The following is a 26,365-nucleotide window of genomic DNA, read 5'->3' on the forward strand; positions in this document are numbered from 1 at the left end:
TTAGATGCTTCTCTGGAGTGACCGCAGAAAAATAAAAGCACAACTAAAGTAGAAATCCTATTATTCCCCCCACGATTTGCCATCTTCAGTATTACAGAGCGTTATCTCCTGGGTTTTTTTTGTGTTAGAATACATCTTTAGTTGCATTAACTGGATCAATGGAACTTGCCGCAGCACTAACGATAGAAATCAGCATGATGCCGTACACGCCCCAGCACTGTAACAAAGTTATTCTACACCTCAAAAAATAGAATCTCTCCTCTACTTGATAAATCGTACGAGTGGTGCAATACACGATGCACAGCGGCTCTTATCTAGCGTTGCCTGGCAGAAGTAGCTGGAGATAACTCAAACGCTGAGCCTCTACTGGTGCCAGATTATCTCCGTGTACCCCCCCCCCCCCCAACCCCCACTTCGACACACACACACACACACACACACAAACTCACACACACTGCTGCGGCATAAAAACGTACAAAGACGTTAACAGCCTCTTGGGCTCATCAGCCAGAGAAACCGTGTTGTTCAGATTTCACTCGGAATACGATAACAAACACATCCAGACAATGGCTGCATGTTATCTCTATCATCAAGCTGGCGGTTTTCATTGACTGCATGATATTACACTGCGCCTTCGGCCACGGAGATCACGCACTATCTTCGGATGAGTTCTATCCTTCAACCCGCCTCCCGTTATTTATTAAAGATCAAATTTTATATATTTATGTATTTATTTCAAGGGTGGATGTGCAATTTAAGACAAGCAGTGTTCGCCCTTATTTTTCCAGCTGCTCGCTACAACAGCATGTGCATCTACATCCCACTGTTCAGATTATCACATAGATCAGTAAAAGGTTCGCACCACCGACAGGCAGATACACACACACACACACACACCATTATAGCACTGCTGTAGATCCAAGTTCTGTTCGAGTGGATATAATCTTCTTTTAATCTAAATGAATGATGAATCCTCCTAAATTGTTCTTCACCCTGAAACAAAGAGATGTAGTCTGAGAGGGGAAAGTACCAATGTGTAAACAACTTAGTGTATAATTTACTTTTAAAGTCAAACTAAATCCCGCTCTCCTCTGTTCCTGAGTGTTGCTTTGCAGGTAAACAAACGTCATGCAGTTTACAGATGAACATGTGTTTGCATTGGTTAAATCACATTCAGAGAGTTTCTCTGGTATATCCCAAAGCAGAACATCAAGTCAGGGCTCAACCTTAAGGGTGATGCTGTTACATTGCAATTTGAAATATCAAGCAATATCTAATTAGTTTAGTAGAACCATCCTACCTTTACATCAGCAGTGCATTTTTATCCAATATTTAATGTCATCTAATGACCATTACCCACTGAGGGCTTCTCTAAGGCACAATACACTTTACACACACACACACGTCCTCTCTTCTTTCCTCATCCCCACTGTCATCTTCCAGCCTCATGTGATTCACATTTTATGCATGTGACTGTTAAGGTTGTTTATTTGCCACAGCAGTTCTGTCTCAGAGAAAGATGTTAGTTGAATCAAGAGAAATAAACAACTGAGATAAAAACAACCTCACACGGTCCAGACTTTTCTGTCCAGTTGAAGTATTTACACTTTGTGTTGTATGATGTATGTCTGCAAACTGAGATCTGACACATTTGGCCTGTGGAGCCAAGTGTCTCACACAAATGCATGATGTACACTGTTTTTGCAACTACATAAAAATGGGAGACAAATTGAACAATTCAACAAATTTAATAAAAATAATAATAACACTCAACAATTACAAAATTGATCCATTTGTACAATTAATTGACAGTTTCTTGCAGTTGTTAAACTTTAAGTAGATGGAACGGATGGATAGATCATACATTCAAAAATTCTTTGTGACAACTAGCTATTTTAACCCTGGGGATTTACAAAATAAGGTTGCAGCATAACCAAATAAGAAATAGCTTATAAATGGAGTGATTTGGCAACAAAAAAAAAATACCCAGCCACCAAGCTACAAAGATTTAAAAACATCAGCTTCAGGAAAAAAAAATATATTAAACCGAAGTGCAAAACCTTTGTTTATACTTTAAACGAGTAAGCCTTGCTTCAGCGTTTGTTGTATTCATGCAGTTAACATGCATATTACTGATGTTTTATAATTTATGTTAAATTTCATTTGAAGTCAGTACATTGTATTTAACAGCATTTCATCACGTGTCAGGTCAGACATGTGGACTGTATATTATTTTTTATAGTATAAGTTACAAGGGCTTTAATTTAACAAGCTTATACTTAAAGATGAGGATAAAGATGGATGACTGCTCCCAAAGGTGAAGCCAAAGTGTCTCAATTGATGAAATCCACTCTAGGATTTCAGCAGCATGGGAAACCTGACCACCTCTTAAATTGTAATTACTCATACATATCATTTCATTAGCCTGCACTGATTAGTTGTCAAATGTGACAGCACAGTATCACCATGGCATCAATCATCAGAGAAAACATTTGCGGCGGTATCCGGGCTGGTAAGAGCCACACACAACAGATGAGAATTCAAAAAAAGATTTCAAACTTGACTCCTCTGCATGAGCTCACAGCATATAATAAGAAAGTAAATTTGAAAAAGCAAACAGGCTCACAGTATGTGGGATAAATAAAGCAGTTCACAGGCTTGGTTGGCCTTGACTGCTGACACAGAGGTCACACCAGTCTTTATTCACACATTCTTTGCATACACTCTGGATGATATGTATAAAATAGGTCTGAGAAAGGAGGAGAGTTTCTAACACTTCATTACAATCGAGATCGTTTCGTGTCCCAGTCCCTTGGTCTCAAATTATGGAGTGTGTAAGTGGACGTTAGTGATACTGTTGCTAAATTGAATAGAAATTATTCAACGGAGTGTCATGAGTAAAGCCTCTAAAATGAGAAGTTGATGTGAGGAAGCCGATTATGGAGATGCGTCTTCTGGCAGAACACCAAATGTCTCGTTTACCGACGTGTCACTTATGGGTGATGCTGGTCTCGGCCAGGTGTCGGGGGCCCGTCCTGACCTTCCCAGCTACTCTCCCATCCTCCTCCTCTCCCCATCTGCCCTCCCGTCCATACTAGACATCGACAGACATGCCATAGTCAGGGGTGCTGGTGAACTGGATCTTACCATCTGTTTCCTGCTCTTCAAACACGAGGACCTGTGATGAAGCAAAAAAAGAAAATGTTAACCAAAGTCGTGAGAGGACAGTGAGAGTGGGTGGTGGAGCACTAATGTCAATATATGAACACTCACAGAAAGACAATCTAAGAAAAGGCAAGAGTGGGGGGGGAAATACAGAATGTTTTAGCTCCAGGTCTTCTGCAGAGGTCAGCAACATTAAAGCTATAGTGTGATGAATATCAGTAGCTATAATACTGTAACTGCTGATCTGAAGAGCTACATAACATGTTAACTTTATTTTTTAATGATACAAAATATAACCAGATGGAACCAGAAGGTTCAATAATAGTCTATTGCCAGTAAGTTAAACCGGCTTTGATTTTGTTCACTGATAAATCATCCAAGTCTTTAATCACACAAACAAAGAGGTGATGTGAATACTTCGTCATGTTTTACTATATCTCACTGCATTTTGGGATTTTAGACTATATATAAGACAAAACTGGACATTTTCAAGATGTCACAATTTGCTCTGTGAAACAGAAACATGCTTATTTAATTATTGTATGACATGTAACTGTCAAAACCCCCAATAGACAACAAATGAATCAATACAAATGTTCATGAGATTAATCTATTATAGATAATAATCATTAGTTGGAGCCTTCATTTTTTATCGTTATTATAAAAAATGTCTTGAGGACTTTGGCGACCATTTTTTTATGGTGAGTCAGGATTGGATTGCCAAACAAATTTGTACAAATCTACATTAGATTATATCTGCACGCTAACATGGGCAGGACCTATATAAATAAAATACTTAATAATGCTACAGTGACTGATTGAAGTATCACTCGAAGGGTAACCACCTGCAGGTTTAGATAATACAGAAGTACCTGGTTGTCTCCCTTGTGAAGCCAGGGACCTGGGACGTAGAGCGTCTGCTGAGGACCGATGGACCAGTAGCGTCCAAGATTCTTGCCGTTGATGAAGATGACTCCTTTACTCCATCCCTGTAAACATAAACAGTCACTGTTTATCATAACGGACTGGTAAGGCCAATTTAATGTAGAAACTGAGAAACACGTTGATAACTATCTCCTACACAAGAAAGTCTTTACTTCAAATGTGATTTGCATCTTGTGACTAATACACACTGACTTGTTGTTAATTACAACTCCTTAGCAGAAAATGTGAGAAAAAAATAACTGCTAATGTAACACTTTGGAAATGATCAATCATGAAGTACATATTTACATAATATTGTCAAAATATATGACTTACAGGGAGTTTGATGAAGGTGTCTTTAGGAGAACGGTTCACATAGAACTTGCCCTGGAAAAACCCTGGGAAGGACAGCGGCTCTCGCATAGACTTCCAGTTGGCCGGATTGGCGATTCTGTAAAATGACAAAGAAAATTGAAGAATACAATCCTTACAGATTTCACCTTTCACAATGAGTTCCATTCTATGAAGCTCAAAGGTCCCTTGTCTTGACTTATAGGAGGCCTGTTATTCATCATGTCAGTCCTACCGTATTCTGGCTACAGTAAATATCAATGTGTCAAATGGGAAAGTTTGGACATGGATAGTACTTGGAAATATTCAGATTCTTTGTTTTATAATTTCAGCAATAGGTTATACTTTCCCTTGAAGTAAATACAAAAGGTTGCCATGATATAAGACAAGATAGTTTCCATCATAGACGCCTTCGAGCCTTGACATTTTCAGGACGGGGATAAACTAAAAGAAATTGAAAATTTGGGTTGCACCTTTCTTCAAGTGGTGTTCTATTGTATTCAGAAAGGTGCAGTGCAGCTCTTGAATGACTCCAGCCCTGTAGTCTACCCACTGTACTGCTTATAATTCAAGATGTTAACCATGGGACACTGAATTGGGAGACTGTGTTCTGACTCCTCAGTTTTCCCATCATATTACCACTGTAATTGTGTTATGCAGGGAGATAATCAGCTGGATTGGATCAGAGGCAAGCGGCTTTAATGACAGAGAAACACAAACATGGAGGGAAAGTGGACCATAATGGAAATGACACAAACCTGTTAAGGAAGCTTGGCTTCATATCCAGACTATGAATAATGAAGTCTCGGAGGAGCTGCTTGTTTAACTCGATATCTCCGACCAGACCTGAAAGGTGAGTCAGAGCGGCTTTTAGCTTTCTAATACATCTTAAGACGCTTAGCTTCACGAATGGTCTCCAATGAAAAAAAAGATCATTTAAAAGGGGACTCAAGCTGACTGAAACATTTAAAAAGTCATCAGTTTGTGAAGCAATTTGTACCTTTGCGCTGCTCATCCAGAGTTTGTCCATAATTCACTCTTCCACAGTTCTCCACCAGTAAACCTAGTGTTCTTCTTCCCTTCAGTAGGAGAATCGCAGTCAGAATCAGCAACTACACTACAAGTCAAGAATGAACTAAATACAAACAGAGGTGGATAATTCTTTCAACTAGTCTGACTTGAGTGAGTGATCAGGGCTGTTCTGTGTCTGAACTGTAAAGCTGAATTTAACTGATGTTAACATAAACTGTTATATTAATACTGAGACCTTGTTGCCAAAGAACATCTAACTGCACCATCTGAAGTTTTAACATGCTGCACATTGTTAAATATTAACAACTTTATCCTCTTTACATAAACAGGAAGATAACTGGTTCTGTGCCAATTAATGAGTGACACCCCCACCCACACCCACACCCACACCCACACTCACACTCACACACACACACTCACACTCACACTCACACAATACCTTCCCATCAGGAAGTGCCAGCTCTAGTGTTTTATAATCCAGGACACCAACAAAATGTTTGTCCACAAAAACCTGGGAAGAAAAAATAAAACTGTATGTAGAAAATCAAAGAATGAACTTGAAACCACCAAAGAAATTTTTTTGTATTTCAACTTTTGAGAATTGTCTGAAAATTGTGTGACGTTAATACCAGAGCAACTGGTCTCAGCCTGAGCTTGTTAATTGCCTTCCACAAGTACAGCGTGTTATTTCTAACAAGCAGATTACAGCTTTCTGGGTGCAAACGTTCACACAAAGGAAAGTGTAAATTGTTAAATGTGATTGTAAAAGCATCACGTCGCTGGGTGTCTTCCTCTCCTTACCAGCGCTCTGTCTCTGACGTTGTTCTTTGAGTTGAGGAGTCCTCCGCTGGTGATGATGGTCTCATACAGCGTGTAGCCGTACGACTGACCATTGTTACGGTTGACAGGGAGATTCTCCATGTTTATCGGCTTCGCTGACTTCAATGGCTAAAAGTAGGAAAAAGATGACCGATGTTTAGGGTTGTTCACATAAAGACCGACTGAAAACAGGTATTGAAGGACGCATTTGTCAGTTTGGTCTTCAAGTTCAGACTATGAAGGTTGCAGCCTCTGACTCAATATGCAGCTAATGTTCTGAGATTATAAATCGGTGAATGCCTTTTGTGTGATCTGGCCTTAAAACAAGGTTTCCAAGATGTATCGTTGTACTAAATGAGACATATTCTGCTCAAATTCCGGTTCATACTTTTAATTTGTGTTAATACTTGAAAATGTTTACATGCTCTAGGGTTCATAAAATACATCACTCTCCTCATATTTTCCATTGCTGCAGCTCCTCTTTTCAGCCTCTGTCTGAAATACTTTAAGCTTTTTAAGTTTTGCACCTGTCTCTTTAAGCCCCCCCTCCTCCTGGCAAGGCTTTTCAGAAGCAATGAGGGAGTGGAGCACCTTTAACAAAGACTTTTTGGAGACCTTTTACATACACACAAAACAAAACTATATAGAACCCACAAGAGGAAAGGGAAATCTCAAAAAGCATTATATGTTTTTGTGAATTTACAGCAAAAACCAACAATCTCACAACCGTTCTCAGAACAGACTTCACAATCTTCTCCTTACAGAACGTGATGCTCTTTTAAACCTAATGAGGCTCGCATGTGTGGCAGTCAGAGCAATCCTTTCATTCAGCCACATTGTTTCTGCATCCCCTTGGGAGGGGCATTACGCACTCTTCACAAGACAATAAACACTCTCTGCTAGGACACGATTAACCATCTTCCCCCTAAACATGCAAATACAATATCAAACTCAGATGTTGTGCTCTGTCAGTCTGAAGCCGCTGAAGAGAGAATGCTCTTTTTAAACAAGGGTGTTTGGCTGGTCAGGGGCAAAGCAATTGTCATCCTATCTAAGAGAGAAGCAAATTGTTGCAACAGGAGGTGAATAATTAATGTTGTCAGCAACTGTCAAATGTGAAACATCTGGTATGAATATCAATGCCACTGGAGAGCTTGGTGTAAATGGCTAAACTACACTGGTGGACATGACAGTAATAAATACAAGATGACACCTCCTGTGCATTTTCTTGAACTTGTCTTATTGTTTGTTTCGTGTTTGCCAAGGGGAGATTTTCTGTGAAAACTTTACACTGAACACAGGGGCACACATGTGATTACTTGTTGTCTGTGAATGGGCCACTGGTGCAATGCTGAGAGAGTGAGAGAACATGGCCTTTGAGCTGCTTTCAGACATGCACTGAAATCCAGACATTTTCCTGAAACCTTCCAGAGTACATAAGAAGCCAAATGTGTGATTCAGATGCCTGGAAATCCTCCTGCCAGCCCCCAAATAAAATGTCAGTGAGCCGGTATGAGAATACATCAGGAAAACGTTAAGAAAATTCACTCCTAACAAGTGGGCTTGTTGCTGGCATTTTGTAACACATGACAGATGGAAATCTAAACAAATAAAAACAATACAAATATCTAAGGATGAAAAAGAGGTGCCATAAACATAGAAGACACCGACAGCAATAGCATTTTCTGCAGCGGGCTTCATGTCCTGCCTCCTGCATCCATCACTCAGGTGCCACTGCTCCTGTTCCTGTTGTTGGTCAACACGTCTGAACCAAACCTCTCCTACTGCGCTCTCCGCATTTGTGAAAGGCAAACTTTAGAAAGAGAACAGACCTAAATGTCTGGACTTTGTGCCTGACAAGAGCGTTACTCAGAGAATTAATCATACTTACTTCTGTTTTGATTTAAGACTGGAGATTATATTACATGAAATGTCTGTTCAAACTCCAGATATGTTCTAGTGCACTGATGATGACGGTGTGGAATGGCTGTTTACTTTTCATACCTAAAAGTTGGCTACCTTTCTAAATCTAGGAAAAAACATCAGTGTGGTTTATATCCTTTGTGTTGTCATTGATGTTGCCATTCTGATTTATGGTTTCTATGATTCTTTTTGTACCTTTTCTGTTACTTAATAATGGTGTCTTGTAAGCCTGTTTAGGCTGCATGTGCACATAATGTGCACGAGACAATAAAAAAACAAAACAATAAATCAATCAGTGAGAATAGGGGTAATGAGTGATGGTGACGACAGAGTTATTATTTGTGCTGGAGTTGTTTTCATCGTTTGCTAATGTTGATTGTTTAAAAAAACTACAACTAGCTACAATAGCTGGAATAATAGCTACTTAGCTGATTTAATATATGATAATAAAGGCAAGCAGAAATTCAGCGGTGAGTAGACAGATGTGATGAAGAAGCTTGTGCTACTGTAACCATGGGTAGAGTAAATATGTCTGTCCTCAGTCTTAGTAAATCACAGCTGGAATCCACATATTTAATATTAGGTTTGCTTAAAAATGACACTACATTTTAAAGCGTACACAGAACACAAGAGCCTTCACATCCACATAATTAACCACTGATTTTCATTGAGGGTAAATGTTGGGATTTTACAAATGGTAATGAATGATGTTTTTTTTTATGAATTACTGATTGTAAACAACTTTGCAGTGAAATGAGCAATGCTACTCAGCTAATGATGTTTTGTCATTTTTGTGCCAAGAATTTCGGCCCTCTCTCTGCGTCTGTTGCTTACCTTGTCAGCGAAATGCAGAGTGTCCCACAGAGACAGGTGCTGCTGGATGACAACAAGCTGGTACGCTCTCCTCTCCTGGGAAGGAGGCAGTTCAGGGAGAGGGTTGCCTGAAAAACCAGGAGGAAACTTTAGGCTAGATAGCAGTTTTTCTGACTATATATCAATTTATGCTCATTTTATCTAACCGCAATTAGGACCCCAAACTAACCTTCCATGTATACAACATTAAGACCCTGAGAATACATGGAAAAAACACATCTTAAAATATACACCTTTGTTGTTCAACACGCTTTCACACCTATCTTGTTTGGTTCAGGCCTTCAGACATTTCATTTTAATCCAAACCTGAATAGCAGGGGTGAAAGGTTCCTCGGAGCATGGTTCGGACCAACTCTCCGACACTTATCCAACCAAAAGAGGTTGTTTCGTCCGGATCAAACTGAAACACGGCTCTTTTCATTTTGCAGCGTAAAAAACACTTTTGTGGATAGATTGGACCAATTGCAACAAGTTAAAACAGCTTTAAAAAAAATTGGGTAAAGAAACAGATGCAGAAGAAGGCTTGCATAGTGCTTGCTGTCTTCCACTTTACTGTATCACCTTTGATGACAGATCATTTGATTCAAATTTGGATACTCATTTGGTGCATTTAAACTAGTTTTGAATACTGCACCTGAAGTTGGTGATATTGATGACGATGTTACAGCAGCAACAAAATTAACAAAATTAACCAGTTCAATTATAGTTGATCCTGCAACACATTTTTCTGAGCTCTTGGTGGAGCCTTTTACCCTCCACAGCAGCATCCAGTTTGTGCTCTATGTTGCAAAAAGTCTCTTTACAGTGGTTACCAGTAGTTGCCCATGCCCCCTAACTGCTTTTAAAAGGTGTTAAAGGGACTCTTACCTTTGTTGCATTTTTACACTTTTTTTGGATAAGGTTAAATTGGTATTAATAAGGTAATGACACTCTAAAATGCAAGACAGACCCACCAGGAGTAAAAACAAACAATTATTTCACTCTCATAATATTTAGTGAAAACTTCAACCAATAAAATTCTTCGGACCGAAGGACCTTATTGGCCGACAGACCTGTCTGTTTGCTGCATGGACATGCAGGTTTTCCGTCTGCTTCTTGTGGCGCATTCGGGCCCGCGTCATCAAGGCATGTGAATGTAAATGTATATAACTTACCGAATCCATTGCTTTGGTAAACAAAAACTCACGTGCGTGCGCGGAGGCAGTAATTGTAAGTCTGCTTGTAAATAAAGTTTCTTCAAAAAAACACCGCGGATTGGAACGAGGGGGTGGGGCATTGGAGGAAGGCGGGATGATTTGAATGTGCTGTAATTCTCAAATGCAACAAAGGTAAGAGTCCCTTTAAGGCATGCAGTCACACCAGTTCTCCCTCTGGAAAAAGGCTTGACAGCATTTCTGTATCACCAAGTGCTAACAGCTGAAACACTTGGGGAAAGCTTGGAGGATAACGGCCAACACCTTTCACCTAGATGGCTTTTTAAATGCTAAAAAGCCAATGCCTTCATAATGTGTGAAAATTTAACAGAGTAAACGTGCAATGAAACACTTACATGGAGTTATGTCACGAATTTGGAATTTTTCCCAGAATAATGCAATATTATCCCAAATTACCCATTCAGTTCTCAGCAGGAGAGACAGTGGCAATGTGATGCAGGGAAGAAGAAACTCGTGCTGCTTTCAGACATGAATGGCACATGACCAAAATGACTTTGCTTTTTTCACATATGAAGAACACAGCAGGGGATTGTCCAGGTCAGAAAAGTTCAGGTGAGGGGTGGTGTCTGGATGGAGCACACAGGAGGCAAGACATAACTTACCCCTTTTCTACACCTAAATAAGCAGATATACACACATTTAAATCTTGTTAAACCCACAACAAGCTGCTGGTTGGGTTTTTTGACCAGTAGAAAAGGGGCTTTTTAAATTCTGTTGCGGAAATAACGTGTTTTAGTTAACAACACACACTGGCGTGGATCCTTACTGTCGACAGTTCTCGAATCTCATTGTCTTTCTAGGTTTACATTCTCTGCTTCATCTACGTGAATGACCCCTCTGTTCTTTTTTTCCAGTTTTGTGTCCTCAAATTTTCCTGCTGTTACATGAGTTCACTCCTGTAAAATGTCAGGAGCAACTGACATAGACATGTCAGAAGATAGTCTGATTATAAGTATATATATTTTTCAATGCTTAAGTACTTCAGGATGAACTGTCATTATTTGCAAGGTTGCTTAATGTTAAGATGCTTGTGCAGCACGTTATATTACAAATGGCAATTTCTGACATATTTGAAATTACAAGAAAACCCCAAAGCATGTAGGACCCAAGTCTATTTTAAGAACCTTGTTGACAAATACAAGTGTTAGACCTTTGACAGATCAGTGTGAATCCTCGCCAAGATATGTAGAAACAACACCGCAGGGCAAAGAGTGCCCTGACACGATGTACATGATTTGGCAACCAAAGAATAATGAACTATCAATCTGATCTAATAAAAAAATTGGGTCATGTGGTAGCTATAGAAACCAGCCTGGCTCTCATATGCAGGCCACTGCTCATTGTTCAGCAGACTACAAAACATAAAGATGAATCACGGACAGGGAGCCTTTCAAACTCATCTTCAATCGCCACAATGCTGGAGGAATCATTATTTTGTTGTGATGGATTCAAACCCAGTTTGCCAAAAAAAAAATCAAAATGTCCTCAATTTAGCAAATAGAGGAAATTGCATGAGGCATACAAATGATAAAAAGCTTAGGATGTCATTTTCGCACTGGTCTGAGACTGAGGGTCTATGACTTTGACAAATCTCACAAAGCCCCCATAAACCCCATGCTTGTAATTATATGCAAAGTTAGGGGGGTTGGTGAAAAGAAATGGACAGAAAGAGAGGTGGAAGGTGTGGGGCCCATCACAGCAACAACATACAACACTCACTGTGGTATTGGCTGAATAAATTCCTCAGAAGATGGTACTTGGTGGTGTAATCCCCAGCCTCGGATAATGGAGCATCGTAATCTGCAAGATAATGCGCTATCAGAACAGCAGGCTCAGGAGCCAGCGAGAGGCAGGCATGCCTCTCACCGTGGCAGATGATTTCACCGTGCTCCCCTATCGAACATTTCAAGACAGCAGCTGGCCGAGACACATTTTGGGTTATCTTGACAGAAATTGGTGCCGTTTTTGAGGTGAAAAGGTAAAAAGGCATTCAGAAGAGTAAACACAAGTGTAAAGAGCGGTCAAAGAAGGCTGTCCCTCCTGTCGAGCACTTTGCAGATTTCAGGTCTTTACTGAAGAATGAGGTTATTGCAATGTTAAGTACCCTAGAGGAGGATATAAAACCCATTGTACCATCTTTAATATACATTCCCAATGCAGTTTATTGTGTAATGAATTAATTAATGTGCACTGCATATTCAAATGTCCAAGCAGCCAAAGGTTAGAGGCTGTGTGTATAGATAGTGCCATCTATGGATAGTTAAAGTGTCCTCATCATGCTTTCATCTTCACATTTCTTTTATTTGGTACATTGCACACTTGCACGTGCAGCATCAGTGGAGTTTACAGATAAGAATTAACACCAGTATAAGTGGCAGTGATCGTAAAAATGTACCTGGCTCTTAAAATGCAGTAATGCGTTAAATATTTGGGGCATAATTCTAGATAAACCCTGAACAATCAACTTTTGTTTAATCATATGTTGCAAACGCTGATTAAAACCAGATTGATCACACGTACCGTAGCTCGTTACCATAGGTTTGGGTGCCGGGATTCCAACAGCAAATGCTCCACTCATGAAGCCAAAATTTGTCCCACCATGGAACATGTAGAGATTGATGGACATGTCCTTTTCAAGGATCTCTGTGACCACAGGTATCATGTCTGAAAGAGAAGAGAAAAAAAGTTAAACAAACAAGTCCAATTTAAAGTTTCAAAACAGCTAATAACTCACCAGTCTGCAATAAACTTTATGAGCTTAGCAACAAACATATTCCTTTACTCACAAAGAGTTTTTCCCTTGGTTTGATTATCTTTCTATCACTGTTATTTTTATAAATTGGATGCATGCTACCAAGCTACCTTCATCCCATCTCATAATACCACTATGCAATGGGGAGACATTGTAGTGTCCAGATCAAGGGAGGATAAAGACAAAGCCGGACAATGCGTCTCCTCTTTCTACCACTATCCTGATATGAAGTAAAAATATTCTTGATAGTAGCGCTGCCAAATTGCATATTTGGAGCCAGAGTCTGCGTAGTAGTGATGGGAATGAAGCAGCAGTAGCAAAGTCCTGCCAATACTCAGTCTCAGCTGTGAATCATGACATTTCACCCCATTTTTATAGCAACAAATAATTAATTAAAACCAAACTTACAGGGGAAAATAACAACACTTGAACAAACATCAGTGTGAGAAGAATTAAAATGACAGACAAGAATGTTACGCATAATTTGTGTGTTAGTTTGGTCCATGTCCCATCTGCTAAAATGGAGGAGACAGTGTATAAACTATACTGCAGCGAGCCACCAGGTAGCAATCCAAATGTTTTGGTTCACTTTTGGGTAAGGGGTCTATTCATCCATGTATATATTCTGTCTATGGTAGCTCTTCTGTGAGGGCACATTATAAAAATCTAATCTTGTAACAGCACAAACTCCCTAAGCTCTAGACAAGTGATGCTTACCATCACCTGCCAGCAACCAGCACGTTTGTTGAAAGAGCAAAGTGACATATAGTACCTTTAAACCATGATGTTTATAAATGACTTAATTATTTAGGTTTGAACAGTGAGCAAAGTTGAACATAATAGAAATAAAGCTACACATTTACACCCATGAGTAACAGGAGGGGGAAAATCCATTTGACTACAGAGCCACTGTTTCAATAATCCTATTGCCCTCAATTCCACTTCAATTAAAACATGGACCGACCTCAGCCACACTTCCTATTACAGGTTATTATAATTCATCACGGGGCTATACTCACACCTACAAAAAAACGGCCAACCTCCCTGTACGAGTTAGCTACCTGTATTTTGAGGGGAACATGGCAGAGCAAATAATTAAGAGTTCAAATTAGACGTTAGCAGACAAATTAAACTGACTTCAATTATTTGAATCAAGGGCATGCGAGTCTTGGTGAATAACAATCTTGCAGGGTGATTGACAGAGCCCGACTCGGCTGGTTTCACGGTGGTGTCGCCGGCTGTGACCGAGTGCCGGGTGTGTGCTGCAGTCTGCAGAGCACTGAACTGTCAAGGACACGAGGCCCCGCTGAATATTCCAGCGTTCATTTCATAGCCATGACACTTCCTGCATGGTGAGGTTCTTTTCTTTCTCCTCGACGAGGAGAAAATAAATAAGTGACGCTGCTGGCCCTTTCATTTATTTTCTTTCTGATGCTGTGAGATGGCTTCAGGCTCTGCACGGTGTGCTCGAAATGAGACGTTTCTGAGAGCACTCCAGATGATGATAGCAGGGTGTGTGGATGCCATTAATCTTTACAATTGCGAAACAGGTGCTATCGCTTATGTCATGACAGTACATTATATTATGAATATCACCCTCCTGGCTGTAGCCTTTGGACCATGTCATATTGCAGAGTACATTTGTGTTAACCACTGGTTACTTTACATGAAGGAGGCTTCATGCTAAAATGCTCAAAATCCGCTGCAGCTTCTTAAAACGAAATAAAATGAAAACATTGGGCGCTAATTTTCCTCCCACGGTAAATATGATTTGATTATGAACAAACAAGCATTCACTCTGCACTCTGGGATATTGTAAAATCATTTTTTGAAGAGTAATTTATTAATAAAGTAATGTTAAAATTCAAGTGTTCAATAGCACTGTCCTCACAAAGTGAACTAATCTACGGTACATCTATGGAAATGTTAAAACTGTGTATTCAGGCTGCTGTATCCTCGTGGCCACCGGGGGCACCATGCCACAATGTTTTAATAGTAGATCCCTGTTTTGTGAGCATATATGAACAAAGATGCCTCATGGACAATGATGGAACCTTTTTAAAAAGGTAAATTGCAGATACTTTACTTAAGTACTTACGGTTTATGCTATTTGATACTTCCGTTCCTCTTCATTTATTTAACAGCTGTAGTTGCTAGTTACGGTAATAATTAAGATTATAAAAAGGTCTCTGTAATCAACTTTTAAATTAAATCTCCTCATTATATTATTACAGTTTATAATTGAGTGAGTTGAGTTTTAACCCTCAATTTGTCCTTATTCAAGAGGGACGACACACGTTGTAGTTCTGGTTTATAGATATGGTAAGTTCTTTATGTGCTTAATTGTAATAAATAAATAATTTGATGCTGTATGGATTCAATTATGGCCAGAATTGTCTTTGGAGACAATACATAAAGTGGTTAAAACATGCTCCACCACATGGACAGGTATCAAAAGTAATATGTTACACATTGATACATCAATAATAATACAATAATACAATACCAATACAGTAAATGATACTTTTAAAACCCTTTTTGCTGAAAATACATTTATTTTGACATGGGTAAGTTTTTGAAATCCAGGACTCCTAATGTTATTTTATTACTTGGTTTATTCACTTGGTTTGAATATTGTTTCTCTCACTGGTGGTGTTATATGCAATCCTGCCAATGGTTTCACACTACTGCACTAATCAACAGTTGGTGCAACATGGAGCCAAGAAATGTAGCAGTGCTCTAACAAAACTGGGAAGAACAAGACTGCTAGCGAGCAATGATGTAACAATGTTGGTGTCAGGAACATGGTGTATAACCTCCGCTTCAACAAAACTCCTCTGGCTTATCTTAAATGTATTTTGTCATGCCAAATGCTCTAGTGCAGGTGGTTAGATACTGCAGTACACATGCAGCCTGTGACTGTAGCATGAGTACATGTAACTAATGGGAAAGCTCACAACTGACAATCATAGTGTGTAGCTGTGTGTGTAGCTGTAGCAGAAAGAGCATGAGATGAATGTGACTCCTACAAAGCACAACCCTTCACACCTGAGTTTAGTACAGTCAGTGAGAATCGTCGGAGAGCATCTTTGAACAATCCTGTACAAGGAAGTGTTTGAAAAACGTGGCTTTTCAACTTCAAATACGGCCAACAGACAAAGTAAAGAGGATGGGACACACGCGCTCTGCTTTGTGGAACTTGGCTCTGAACCTGCTGCCCATGAAAAGTATATAAATCTCTGACAAAGCCACAAAAACAAGGAGGAAATGACCATATGCTAAGCTGTACATCCCCAGCTGCACCCACTGGGCTCCGTGCCGTCTGTATAGGAACCATAGTGTTAGAGCGACTGTTTTACACTCAGCATGAAGAATTTATTTTTTGTCCTTATCCAGCTTTTCCCTGGCAGAGACTATTTTATTCCCAGACCAAAAAAAAAACACGTCTTAAGCCTTTTTCACCCTGAGGCTCGAGAGCTCTGTCTTGCCCTCAAGTCTGTTCTACCTTGAGAAATTCGGTATTGTCTCCATGCACAAAACCTGTCTCACTCCAGTCTGAAATTGGACAGTATTATCAAGACAGAAAGATAGGGCCAAAACAAAGAATCCATCGATAGAAATTCCGTCTTACCCTCATGTGAACACCTATTTTACTCTTATCAGGAATCCAGTTATTCTCGATTTAAAAAATGATTTTAATCCTTCTCAGAGTCTTACCCTCAGCTGTAAACACGTGATGTAGGCCCCCCCAAAGATCGAACCATCCCGACCAGTACTCCATCACCATTTTAGGCCTCTGAGGCTACAAGGGAATAAAGAAATTAAGTGGTGTTACAAAAGTCTTTTGTGTGGATAGTACATTATTGCACAGGCAAAAGATATTTTTCAGGTTAACAACTCCAAAATACACTATATGGAGAGACTTTGTATTGGAAAGAGCAAAGGCTCATAATGATGTGTAGTTTGATTAGATCATAAAACCGGTAATGACTGATACACAAAACAACACATCACTGGAAACACTGGTCCCCATCAAGGACATCTACCCTCAGCGGTGTCTGTGGAGGGCACACAGCATGCAGACGATATTCTACTGTAGACGCAGGGCTTTCATCACAAGGCAGTCAAGTTTCTTAAGTCATAGTCAATTCATGTCCAACAAGCCTCTGACTATCTGTTTATCTGCTGGAAAATGTACAATAACTTATACATACATATTCCATACAGTTCAAAGTTGTCACTACATTTGCATCCTCGAATGTTGCACTGCATCTTTGAATGTATTAAGCTTTTAGTGTATTGGTTTAAGTTTTGTATTTGCCTTTTCTTTTCTTTTTAAATCGAGCTCTAGCTACTTTGCTTTTATTTAATTTAATCATTGCACTAAGTGCACGCCTGAGCTGACCCGTTTCTTCTCATCCAAGTTTTCATTGTGCTGTTGACCTTGTGATAATTTGCACGGGACAAATAAAACTTAAAATCATGTAACGGTGAAAACTATTAAGACTTACCTGTATTTTTTCCAAATACTTAATGTCTTTCAGGTTCAGTTTCTGAAAATTGATGGTTTCAAGGGCTGAAGACAAAAAAAGTTAAATATTATCATCATGTCATATATAATATAAAAATATAAATTACTTTACAGGTTTTTTTGTTGGCTGTATAAAACTATATTGTTTTTTTTATTTTTTTTAATAAATCATTCAAACCTATTCTTCTGTACAAGTTCCATATCACAGCTGTGGTGTCTTTATTCACAAATGTAATTTTCTGTAAATTATTTCAGAGACACATTTAAACATTTTATGAATCCCAAAAGGACTGTTTACTTGATATAAAGAGAATTAAGCCCTGGTGGAGTCTGCACTGTGAATCATGTGAGACATGAGTGTTTGACCTTAAATTGTATTATAGGGCAATTGTGTTTTGTTTTTTTAAACAAAGGCTATTAAGATATATGCATTAAAAGTACACAGGGAGAAAATTAATCAGATATTCTTTTCTCACATCAAAATATCTGTGTCTCAATTCAGGGTACACATCCTTCGGAGGCTGTATTTGACGACCGATTGTGCCACGGTGACACGACTAAACTGTTCCAATTTAAAGGTTTCCTCAAATGAAGCTGACAAACACGTCCTTTCATCCCCTATCAAAGACGGCTCCAACGGATGGATCCCTCTCAGGCAAACCTATCCCACCATTCATTGCACCTCACTGTTTTTGGCCAGCAAGCGACGAGGACAAAATCTCAGACGCTTACGTTAAATGAAAGTATCAGACTCAACTAAACATGTAAAAAAATAAGGGGACATTAAAACTTTCTTGTCTTGTCCAATTGCAGCTCAGTTGCTAGGCAACAGCGGTAAGGGCGGGACAAGTAGGTGACACAAATCATGAAAATTCTCATTTCCAGTTAGGCCTTCGTGGTCAACACAGTCGTAAAAGACCTCCTCCTTCGTGGGCCGTGTTGGCCACGTCTCCTGTATTGGGACACAGCTACAGTTTCTGTTTATGACAGAGTGTGTTCAAAAAGAGACACGTCCTGGTTCTACAGTACACAGACTCCTTTGTGTAAGGAATCTGAACTGCAGCTGCCTGACACTGGGTCACTCTTGGCTCAGAACTGTTGTTGTGTGAAAAAATACACACCAACCACCATATTGAAAGTGTGTGTTTGTTGTCTTGTTTGTCTGATAGCCAATCTGACAATACCTCCTTTCACTCCTCCAAGCTTTAGTCCTTCCTTGTTGTCAGAGGTCATCAGCAGCTCTGTGATGCCCCTTGACAATAACGCCTGGAGAGAAGGGAGATTATGGAGGCAAGGTGTATTCGTGCGCTCTTATCAATGAACATCCAGTTCTAATTAAAAGAATTTACATTTCCGTTTCTTACCTCTTTGATGAATGGCATGTATTCTTTATCCTTAGCATAGGAGCCGTATTCATTCTCCACTTGAACTGCGATAATGGGGCCATCTTTGGAGAACTGTGCATTAAATTAACCAGAAGATAGAGGACACACATTAGGGCTTGGCACCAGCTCTTGATCGTTCCTACCCTGCCCTCAATGCTGTTGACGTTTTAAAAGCCGTGAAATTAAAGTCAGAGCTTGTACAATGATGATAAGTAGACAATAAGGTTGATAGGAAACAATTTGTACAATTGGAGTCAGTACAGTGCATTTTCTTGCTATCACTGATCATATGGTCAGCGGCAGCTAATAATTGCACAATATTTTAGGAGGTGGTAAACTATTCCAAATGAGAAACAATTTGATATGAACAGATGCGAGGATTCAGTCATGAAAATAGTTTTACCACACTGCTATTTGGATTACATTACAACTGCATGAATTATAGTTGCTGAAAATATGAATAGACTATAATGGCACTTAGTAGAGCACATACCTCCGCAGAGGCCCAACAGTCTCCTTTAATACAATCAAACCACTAGATATGCCTGTTTCTTCACCAAGAACAATGAATTATTCCCTGTAAAATTAGTGAAAATGTTCAAAAAGTGATGAAGAATCCTGAATTTTCCTCAGAATTTAAGGAGTTCTTCCTGGGCCCATGTCCCACCATTTCTTTAACCAAGTTTCAAGAAAATCAGTTCAGTCGTATTTGGACCATCTTAGTTAGAGCCAAACAGCATTGCAAACATAACCCACTTGGAGGAATAAAGAGAATCTGTGTGGACAAAACAATAAAAGCTCAAGGGGCTTTAATTAAAATGGCTTTGTACATATTTCATAGTTTTATTTTATATCTTTATTCTACATTTTTTATATTATGTGCTTCAGCTCCAATTATACTTTTTTTTCACTTTGATGGTGCTCAAATGAAGAGTACCTGGTGTGGAACGACTTTGGCAATGAGTTGATCGAAGAAGGAGTTGACTGCGTTGGTGAATCCACGGTATGTCGTTCTCAGTTTCATGTTTTCATCCCGTAGCAACCAGCTGAAAAGAGATCACAACAAAAACCATTGGAATATCCAAAAATGCTACTTATCCAACAAGTTCCTCAAAGTGTTGTGAACTCCTTTAAAAGCATCAAAAGATCAACACACCGCACTTAGCATGATTATCATGAAGTGCTGTGGCAAGGCAGTCATGCTTTGCTGCGTTCCCCTCGAAGCGCTGTTTTGATGATTATCAAATAAATATGACCTCAAACTCACATTCCCTGAAGGCAAAACTACACCGAAAATACCCACTTCCAGTCTTTTTCCACCTCAACAAATCCCAGCCGTGTCCGAAACTATTTAGTTTGAAGATATATGCAATTTATTCTTTCAGGGTCAGATTTTTATTTTGATTCTGTGTAATAAAACAACCGTGACTTTCATCTGGTTAACAGTGGTATTAAATTAATATGATATATCCTTTAAACATAATATGTTTTCTAATGTACGTGAATATGTTAAACTCGAATTATAAAAAGAGCAAATCTTTGCACAATAAGCAGCACATGTATTGAAACTGGCCAAATAGATGACAGCACACTTCAAAATAATTCACATAAGTAGCCCATGAATTATTTCCCATCCTTTAATAGATTTCGCCTGCAGCAAAGATACCGTCAGCTAACAGATTACCTGACCTAACAATTCATTTCAGAGCCGTTTATAAGATTAACTCAGCGCACTACTTTTTAAATAAAGCTTTACAATGTGACTGTGGCTGCGGAACAGGCCCAACATAATCTGTAAAGGTAACGCAGAATCATGGCTCTGTGGTTTTTACCTGGGTAGTCCCCCTAAGTCCCACTCAGCACAGATGTAGGGCCCTGGGCGCAGAATCACCCAGAGGTCAAGGCTGGATGCGAGGCGGAGGAAGGCTCTGAGAGAAGGGGACAAAATGTGAAAAATGGTCTATAGTCTCATCAGGGTCTATTAATCATCTGTATAGCAGATATAAAGCTGTGGCTTATAATAGTTTTCAACTCGAAAAATTCAGCATAGTAAATCACCAATATCATTCAGTTTAAAATACTTTACTTTTATATTACTGCAAAACATATTCATCAGGAGCATTTCGTAAAGGTACACAACCTGTGGTATCAAATTATTCAAGACAGTGGACAGCTCAGGCTCTTTGCAGTGCAACAGTGCCATCTGCTGGAGGTGATCTGACCTCAAACATATACCCTGCATGTTTTACCCTCTATAGATTCTTACTCCAAATCCAGCTGATCCTCAAAGTTGAACAACCCTTGCTCAGGCTCATGGAGGTTCCATGGCACATATCTGGAAAAAAGGACACACAACTTCAATTATATTTTGTGTGGTTTTAGTATTCTAATTTCCTTATGTTTTCTTACATTTAGTTTATAATAATATGACTGTTGTGAGTATTGTGTGCTCTACTCATAATCTAAAAGCAAAGTCAGAGTGTAGTGCTCTGAAGTAGGGCTGGGCAACAAAAACAATATTGCAACATAGTTTTCATCGATAGCAATATATCAAAAGACTTATACGCATATCGATATAAAGCTTTGTTCAAACACAGTGAGAAGGTTAAAGAAATAGCTGATCTACCTCAGATATATATTCACTTGTTTAGCAAGTGTCCTTCTCTCCACAGAAGGAAGCATTTAAAACCACAACCTTCACGCAGGTGCAAAAATCAGCCTTTAAACTTTATCAATGTTGACTGGCATGGAATTATATCTGATATAAAGGGATGAAACGGTTTCAAGGTATACCTTGATAAGATTCCAGACAGTTAGGAGTACCGTTTTAATCATTAATTACCATGGTAATTTAGTTGATCATCAACCAAAGTTATCGATTCTCCAAGACGTTGTCACAGCAATCAACCTGCATTTGTGTATTGTAAAAACATGGTGGAAGGAGCCGCCGACTGTGTCAGAGCTAGAGATTTATTTCAGCTGCTTAACTGAACCAAGTCAGACATGTGACTCAGAGGAGCAGGTGGAGTGGTGGTGTTATACGGCTCTTCTATTTTAAATAGATTTATTGTTTTTACATTACATTTTGCAGATTTTCAACACATTTTATAATGTGAAAATACTGATCTGATATTGTATTGATAATTTCTATCACAATAATCTAGAAACAAAATGTTAACACCATCTTGTCTTACATGATACAGTCTTTGGCCTCGTCACCCAGCCCTACTCTGATGCTCAGTACATTCAACCAGTGATTATTTGCAGTGGGAGCCTACGTTGTGAGGGTGTTGAGGCCACAAGACTTCAGCTTCAGCAGTCTGTCCTTCCAGTAGGCTCTTGGGACACGGAAGTAGTGGATGGAGCCCCCCAAGATGCGGAAGGGGTTTCCCTCCAGAGTGAACTGGGACGTGTTGGCTCTCAGACCCGGCCCCCTGCTAATTCTCTTGATTTCAACAGGGTGTTTCCTAAGGGGGAAATTTATTTTATTTCACAGCCAAAAAGAAGAACTTGACTAAAGGGAATGGAGGAAAGACAATTAAAACACACATTTTCCCCTTGAGGCAAGTCTAGCCAGGAATTACACTATTTAATTGTATTTGTATTGTACCAAATCACAACATATATTATTGAGGCCAAGACCTGAACAAGTTAAAGAGAAACCCAACATTTTCCACTACTCCTTTTTAACGGGAACAAAACCTTGAACAGGACCAGACTCAATGTGAGCAGCTATCTGACTTGCCCGGTTGGGGTGAGAGGGGAAAAAAGGAGTAGAGGAGAGGGTAGGGCAGGAACAGTTATGAAAAATTACTGCCAGACTCGTTAAAATAAAAACAATGAATTTATGTTGGAAAAAGGTGGCGGATATGCTGGGTGATCCTCTCAAAGTGTTTTCACAGTGTTTGAATGAATCGACCTTGCAACAGTGGGATGTGTGAGCCTTCTGGGTAGGGTTGGTCTCCTCTGCTGCACAAACCTGCAGTATGTACATACATCTGCATTGAGCCCAGGCACATGCACAGATGGACCACAGGGGGTGCTAAAGCACCTGCCCATTTGGCCTCTAATAAAGTAATCATGCTTATTTGAGACTTTATTTTCGTCTTCTCAATCCATATCTCAGTTTTTTAACTATGGCCCATGATTGCTTCAATTTTCCATTAAATGCACGTTTGACACCACACAAGCCCCTGTCTGTCCCTCTTTGACTTCACTTGTCACAACCACAACAGTTTACACATGTGATTTGAGAACCCTGCGGATTGGCATCAAGGCTGTTTCCCTGACTTGCCCTCGTTGGTGACTACCAGGTAATGACAGTGTTTGAAAAAGGTAAATTTTCATATCCTGCCGTACAGTGTACTACGTATATCTACCTACTAATTCCTCAAACTGTCATTCTGCATGTGGAACGCATGTCTTGCTAACCATCCACTTCACATCTGGCATGTCTATTGTAAATCGCCTGAGAAAGTGCAGTGCCAAGGTTTGTGGGACTTGGACACGAGATATGCTCAATATTGATAAGAAATGCAATAAACAGGCGACCAGCGGTCTGAAGCAGTCAGTAGGGGCGGGGCATTGTGCCAACAGTCAGTCTGAGGGCCAAGTGTCACATTCAGAATCAGAATTGTTTTTTATTGCAAAGCAGGTTTACAGATACAAAGAAATTGCTCTGATGTATTTGGGGAAATATAAATACAAAAAAACTGGCAATAAAATATAAAAATTACCGTAGGTGGGAGGGATTGTGCAATACCAGCAATATGTTGTAAGAAAGCACTAGTGACTGGATTGTGCAAAGTGCAGTTGGTCGGTTATTTACCACGGGAAGTTAAAGTGTCACGGTCACAGGCATGTTGTCCGGGACATCAGTGTAGTCCAAGTCCCAGGCCTTGTTGCTGAGGCCATCAGCAGTCGGGGGAAAAACTGTTTTTTTGACGCAAGGTTTTGGTCCTGAAGGCCCACAGCCTCGTGCCAGAGGGGAGTGGCTCTTAAAGTCCATGTCTGACATTTCTTCTCCGACTACAACCACGTGGTGCTGATCTCAATCAGGACAACAACATTCATCGAATCGCTTCCGCTTCAGCAATTAGTCTTCAAAGCCAAAGCACAATGTTTGCTCTGTTGCTGCGATGCCTTATATAAAACAGAATTTGTTGTGACTTTGTTCTGATTGTGCCAGCTGCTGAAAAGACATCTGAAATAGTAGTCTTGCAACATATTCAGGAAATCCTTCGTACTTACATACAAGTCACACACGAGAACAGCAATAAGGCAAATTCAGTCAAATTTTATGAAAGACATTTACAGAAAGACTTCTAACTTCACTCTGCACCATTAACTCTATATAGAAAAAGCTCAGCACATGACTTCCCTCAGAATTAGGTCAAACCCTAAAAAACATGAGTTGATGGCTTTCCAGTTGCACAGGAAAAACATTTACTTTAGCCAGCTATCCATTGTTAGCAAAACCAGTTTTAAAAAAAAACAAGTTACACAGCAGTCACACATACCAACATGGTAGTAACACGCCCCAGGCAGTGATTGGATAGCACTATATGTAAGACAAATATAAAGACAGAAGTGCCAATAAACAGAACAAACTACAGCTTCGACTACTGTGTTGATACACTGAGCGGCCATCTTGGATTCTGTATTTGGGGGTTGTGCGGTTTCTCCGACCTTCCGAGTCAAAATTCCGACTTGGGGAGGCCTTCCAGTTCCAACTTCCAACTGGCGAAGCTTGGGTTGGTAATTTCGAGCTCGGAGGTGTCATGGAACAAGGCCTAACACAGGCCAAGGAAACCGGCAGGCTCACAACTGTATCAAGCAAAGAATCAAGTATCCTAATGTGTTTATGAGGACAGGACTCATAGAAATAATTGTGTAATTAAAAGATGCACTACTACCTGCAGCTTTATCTTTATGAATAACATGAATAATTACAGGAGTGCCCTTTTTTCCCCATGTGACAATCTGCCCCCCAAAGAGTCTGTGCACGGCCCTGTTCTCTCTGGTCTGATCTCGAAATGCTCCTGAACAGCAAACAAAAGTGATGTCGAACAAATTGATGATTGGTGTGGTTAGAGTTCTCGACCCCCAGTCAACAGGTGAGCCTGGGGAAAGTTCCCATGCCAGGGTTCATACACATTTAGACAGATGGATTTCCATGACTTTTCCATGACTTTTCAATACATTAAACCAAATTTCCATGACCAAACATTTAGTGAAATCCCGGTGTGTACATGAAAAACTGACAAAATGTAGTATTTAAGCTGACAATGAGAATTCCAAAGCATACATTATACCTTTAAATACACAAATGAATGAGAGATAATAGTTTGACTGAGGTCTTTGTCTGTTGGCATGTACTTTTCCATTTGTAGCCAAGCATGGTTAAATCGACACTTCCCTGGCATAGTTCATTATCCCACCCTAGGCCCCCAAACTTTTCAATTAGTATGAGAGGTTAATTAGTATGATAGAGTATGCCTGCTTCCTAAAAAAATCACCGTAAATGAACGAATATGAATATAACACATTTCCATGACTTCTCCAAAACTTTTGGGATTCAATTTTTTTCAAGCACTTTTCCAGGCCTGGAAATAAACACTTTACAATTCCATGACTTTTCCAGGTTTTTCATGACCGTAGGAACCCTGCCATGCAGCTTTCTCCACAATAAACCAAACGGGAGACAGCAACCCGACCAAGCAAATACAGAAATACACTCAGACCTACAGTAAGTCCAGAGAGGGGACCTTTCTGTGGGGGCTTCACACAGACCTCCACATTGACGGCTCACATATAGAAACACCGCCAGCTGCCTTACCTGGTGAACTTGTGATAAGTGAAGATGGCTCCCACAGCCATGCAGAGCAGCAGACAGTATCTCTGCTTCAGGGACATAACTGGACGCGTCTCCTCCAGACCACACGAAGTGAATCACTCCTCCTCCTGTCTGTCTTCCTGTCGGATCGACCCTCTTAACTTCAGCCTGTCGAGCGTGTCCCACAGGTTCGTGCTACCTGTCAAAACTCTCGACTCGAGCTACCCCATGTTTACACAGCGCCACACTGCTACAACTTCCGGGATTAACGTTCAGGGACGGACGGGAATGAAGGGACTTTCCTGTCGCGGTGTCTCATGTACTCGGCGTGACCACAACTGGGCCAACACTGCGGGTGGGGAGGATGTGCCAAAGTACTTACCACTCTGAGGAGGCGCGTCCACCTAGCAGCGGGAGCGCGCACGCACACCTGAGCGTCATTGTTCTGCAACTACTACCCGCGTTTAGGGACCGTCATCGAGTGAACGCTGCTTAAATAAAACGCAGGAAGTGTAAACTTGTCGTGGACTCTTACTGATGTGTAAATCCGTTTTCAGACAT

At 40.0% G+C, this 26,365-nt stretch overlaps 1 protein-coding gene across 1 annotated transcript; it reads right to left on the reverse strand.

Annotated features, from left to right (window-relative positions):
• Window positions 1-1,729: 1,729 nt before the first annotated feature.
• Window positions 1,730-26,137, reverse strand: LOC133003251 (beta-galactosidase-1-like protein 2). Its single transcript, XM_061072920.1, has 19 exons — window positions 25,808-26,137; window positions 22,248-22,436; window positions 21,236-21,304; window positions 20,802-20,897; window positions 19,907-20,015; window positions 18,949-19,041; window positions 18,769-18,850; window positions 17,565-17,629; window positions 16,771-16,855; window positions 12,822-12,965; window positions 12,021-12,101; window positions 9,049-9,155; window positions 6,274-6,420; window positions 5,912-5,983; window positions 5,441-5,519; window positions 5,199-5,286; window positions 4,426-4,540; window positions 4,038-4,154; window positions 1,730-3,178 (listed from the first exon to the last, which is right to left on the reverse strand). The coding sequence occupies exons 1-19, from the start codon at window positions 25,882-25,884 to the stop codon at window positions 3,095-3,097; spliced, it is 1,899 nt and encodes a 632-aa protein (XP_060928903.1). The 5' UTR covers window positions 25,885-26,137; the 3' UTR covers window positions 1,730-3,094.
• Window positions 26,138-26,365: the final 228 nt, after the last annotated feature.

This window comes from Limanda limanda, chromosome 6 (genome assembly GCF_963576545.1).
Source record: "Limanda limanda chromosome 6, fLimLim1.1, whole genome shotgun sequence".
Classification (NCBI taxonomy): Eukaryota; Metazoa; Chordata; class Actinopteri; order Pleuronectiformes; family Pleuronectidae; genus Limanda; species Limanda limanda.

Excerpts from the sequence above, each read along its gene's own strand:
- LOC133003251 (XM_061072920.1), bottom strand. The coding sequence starts at position 25,884 with ATGTCCCTGAAGCAGAGATACTGTCTGCTGCTCTGCATGGCTGTGGGA. Across the intron at positions 20,016-20,801 it reads GACTTAGGGGGACTACCCAG|CTGGTTGCTACGGGATGAAA; the intron begins GTAAAAACCACA and ends ATCTCTTTTCAG. Across the intron at positions 5,287-5,440 it reads TCTGGATGAGCAGCGCAAAG|GTCTGGTCGGAGATATCGAG; the intron begins GTACAAATTGCT and ends CTCACCTTTCAG.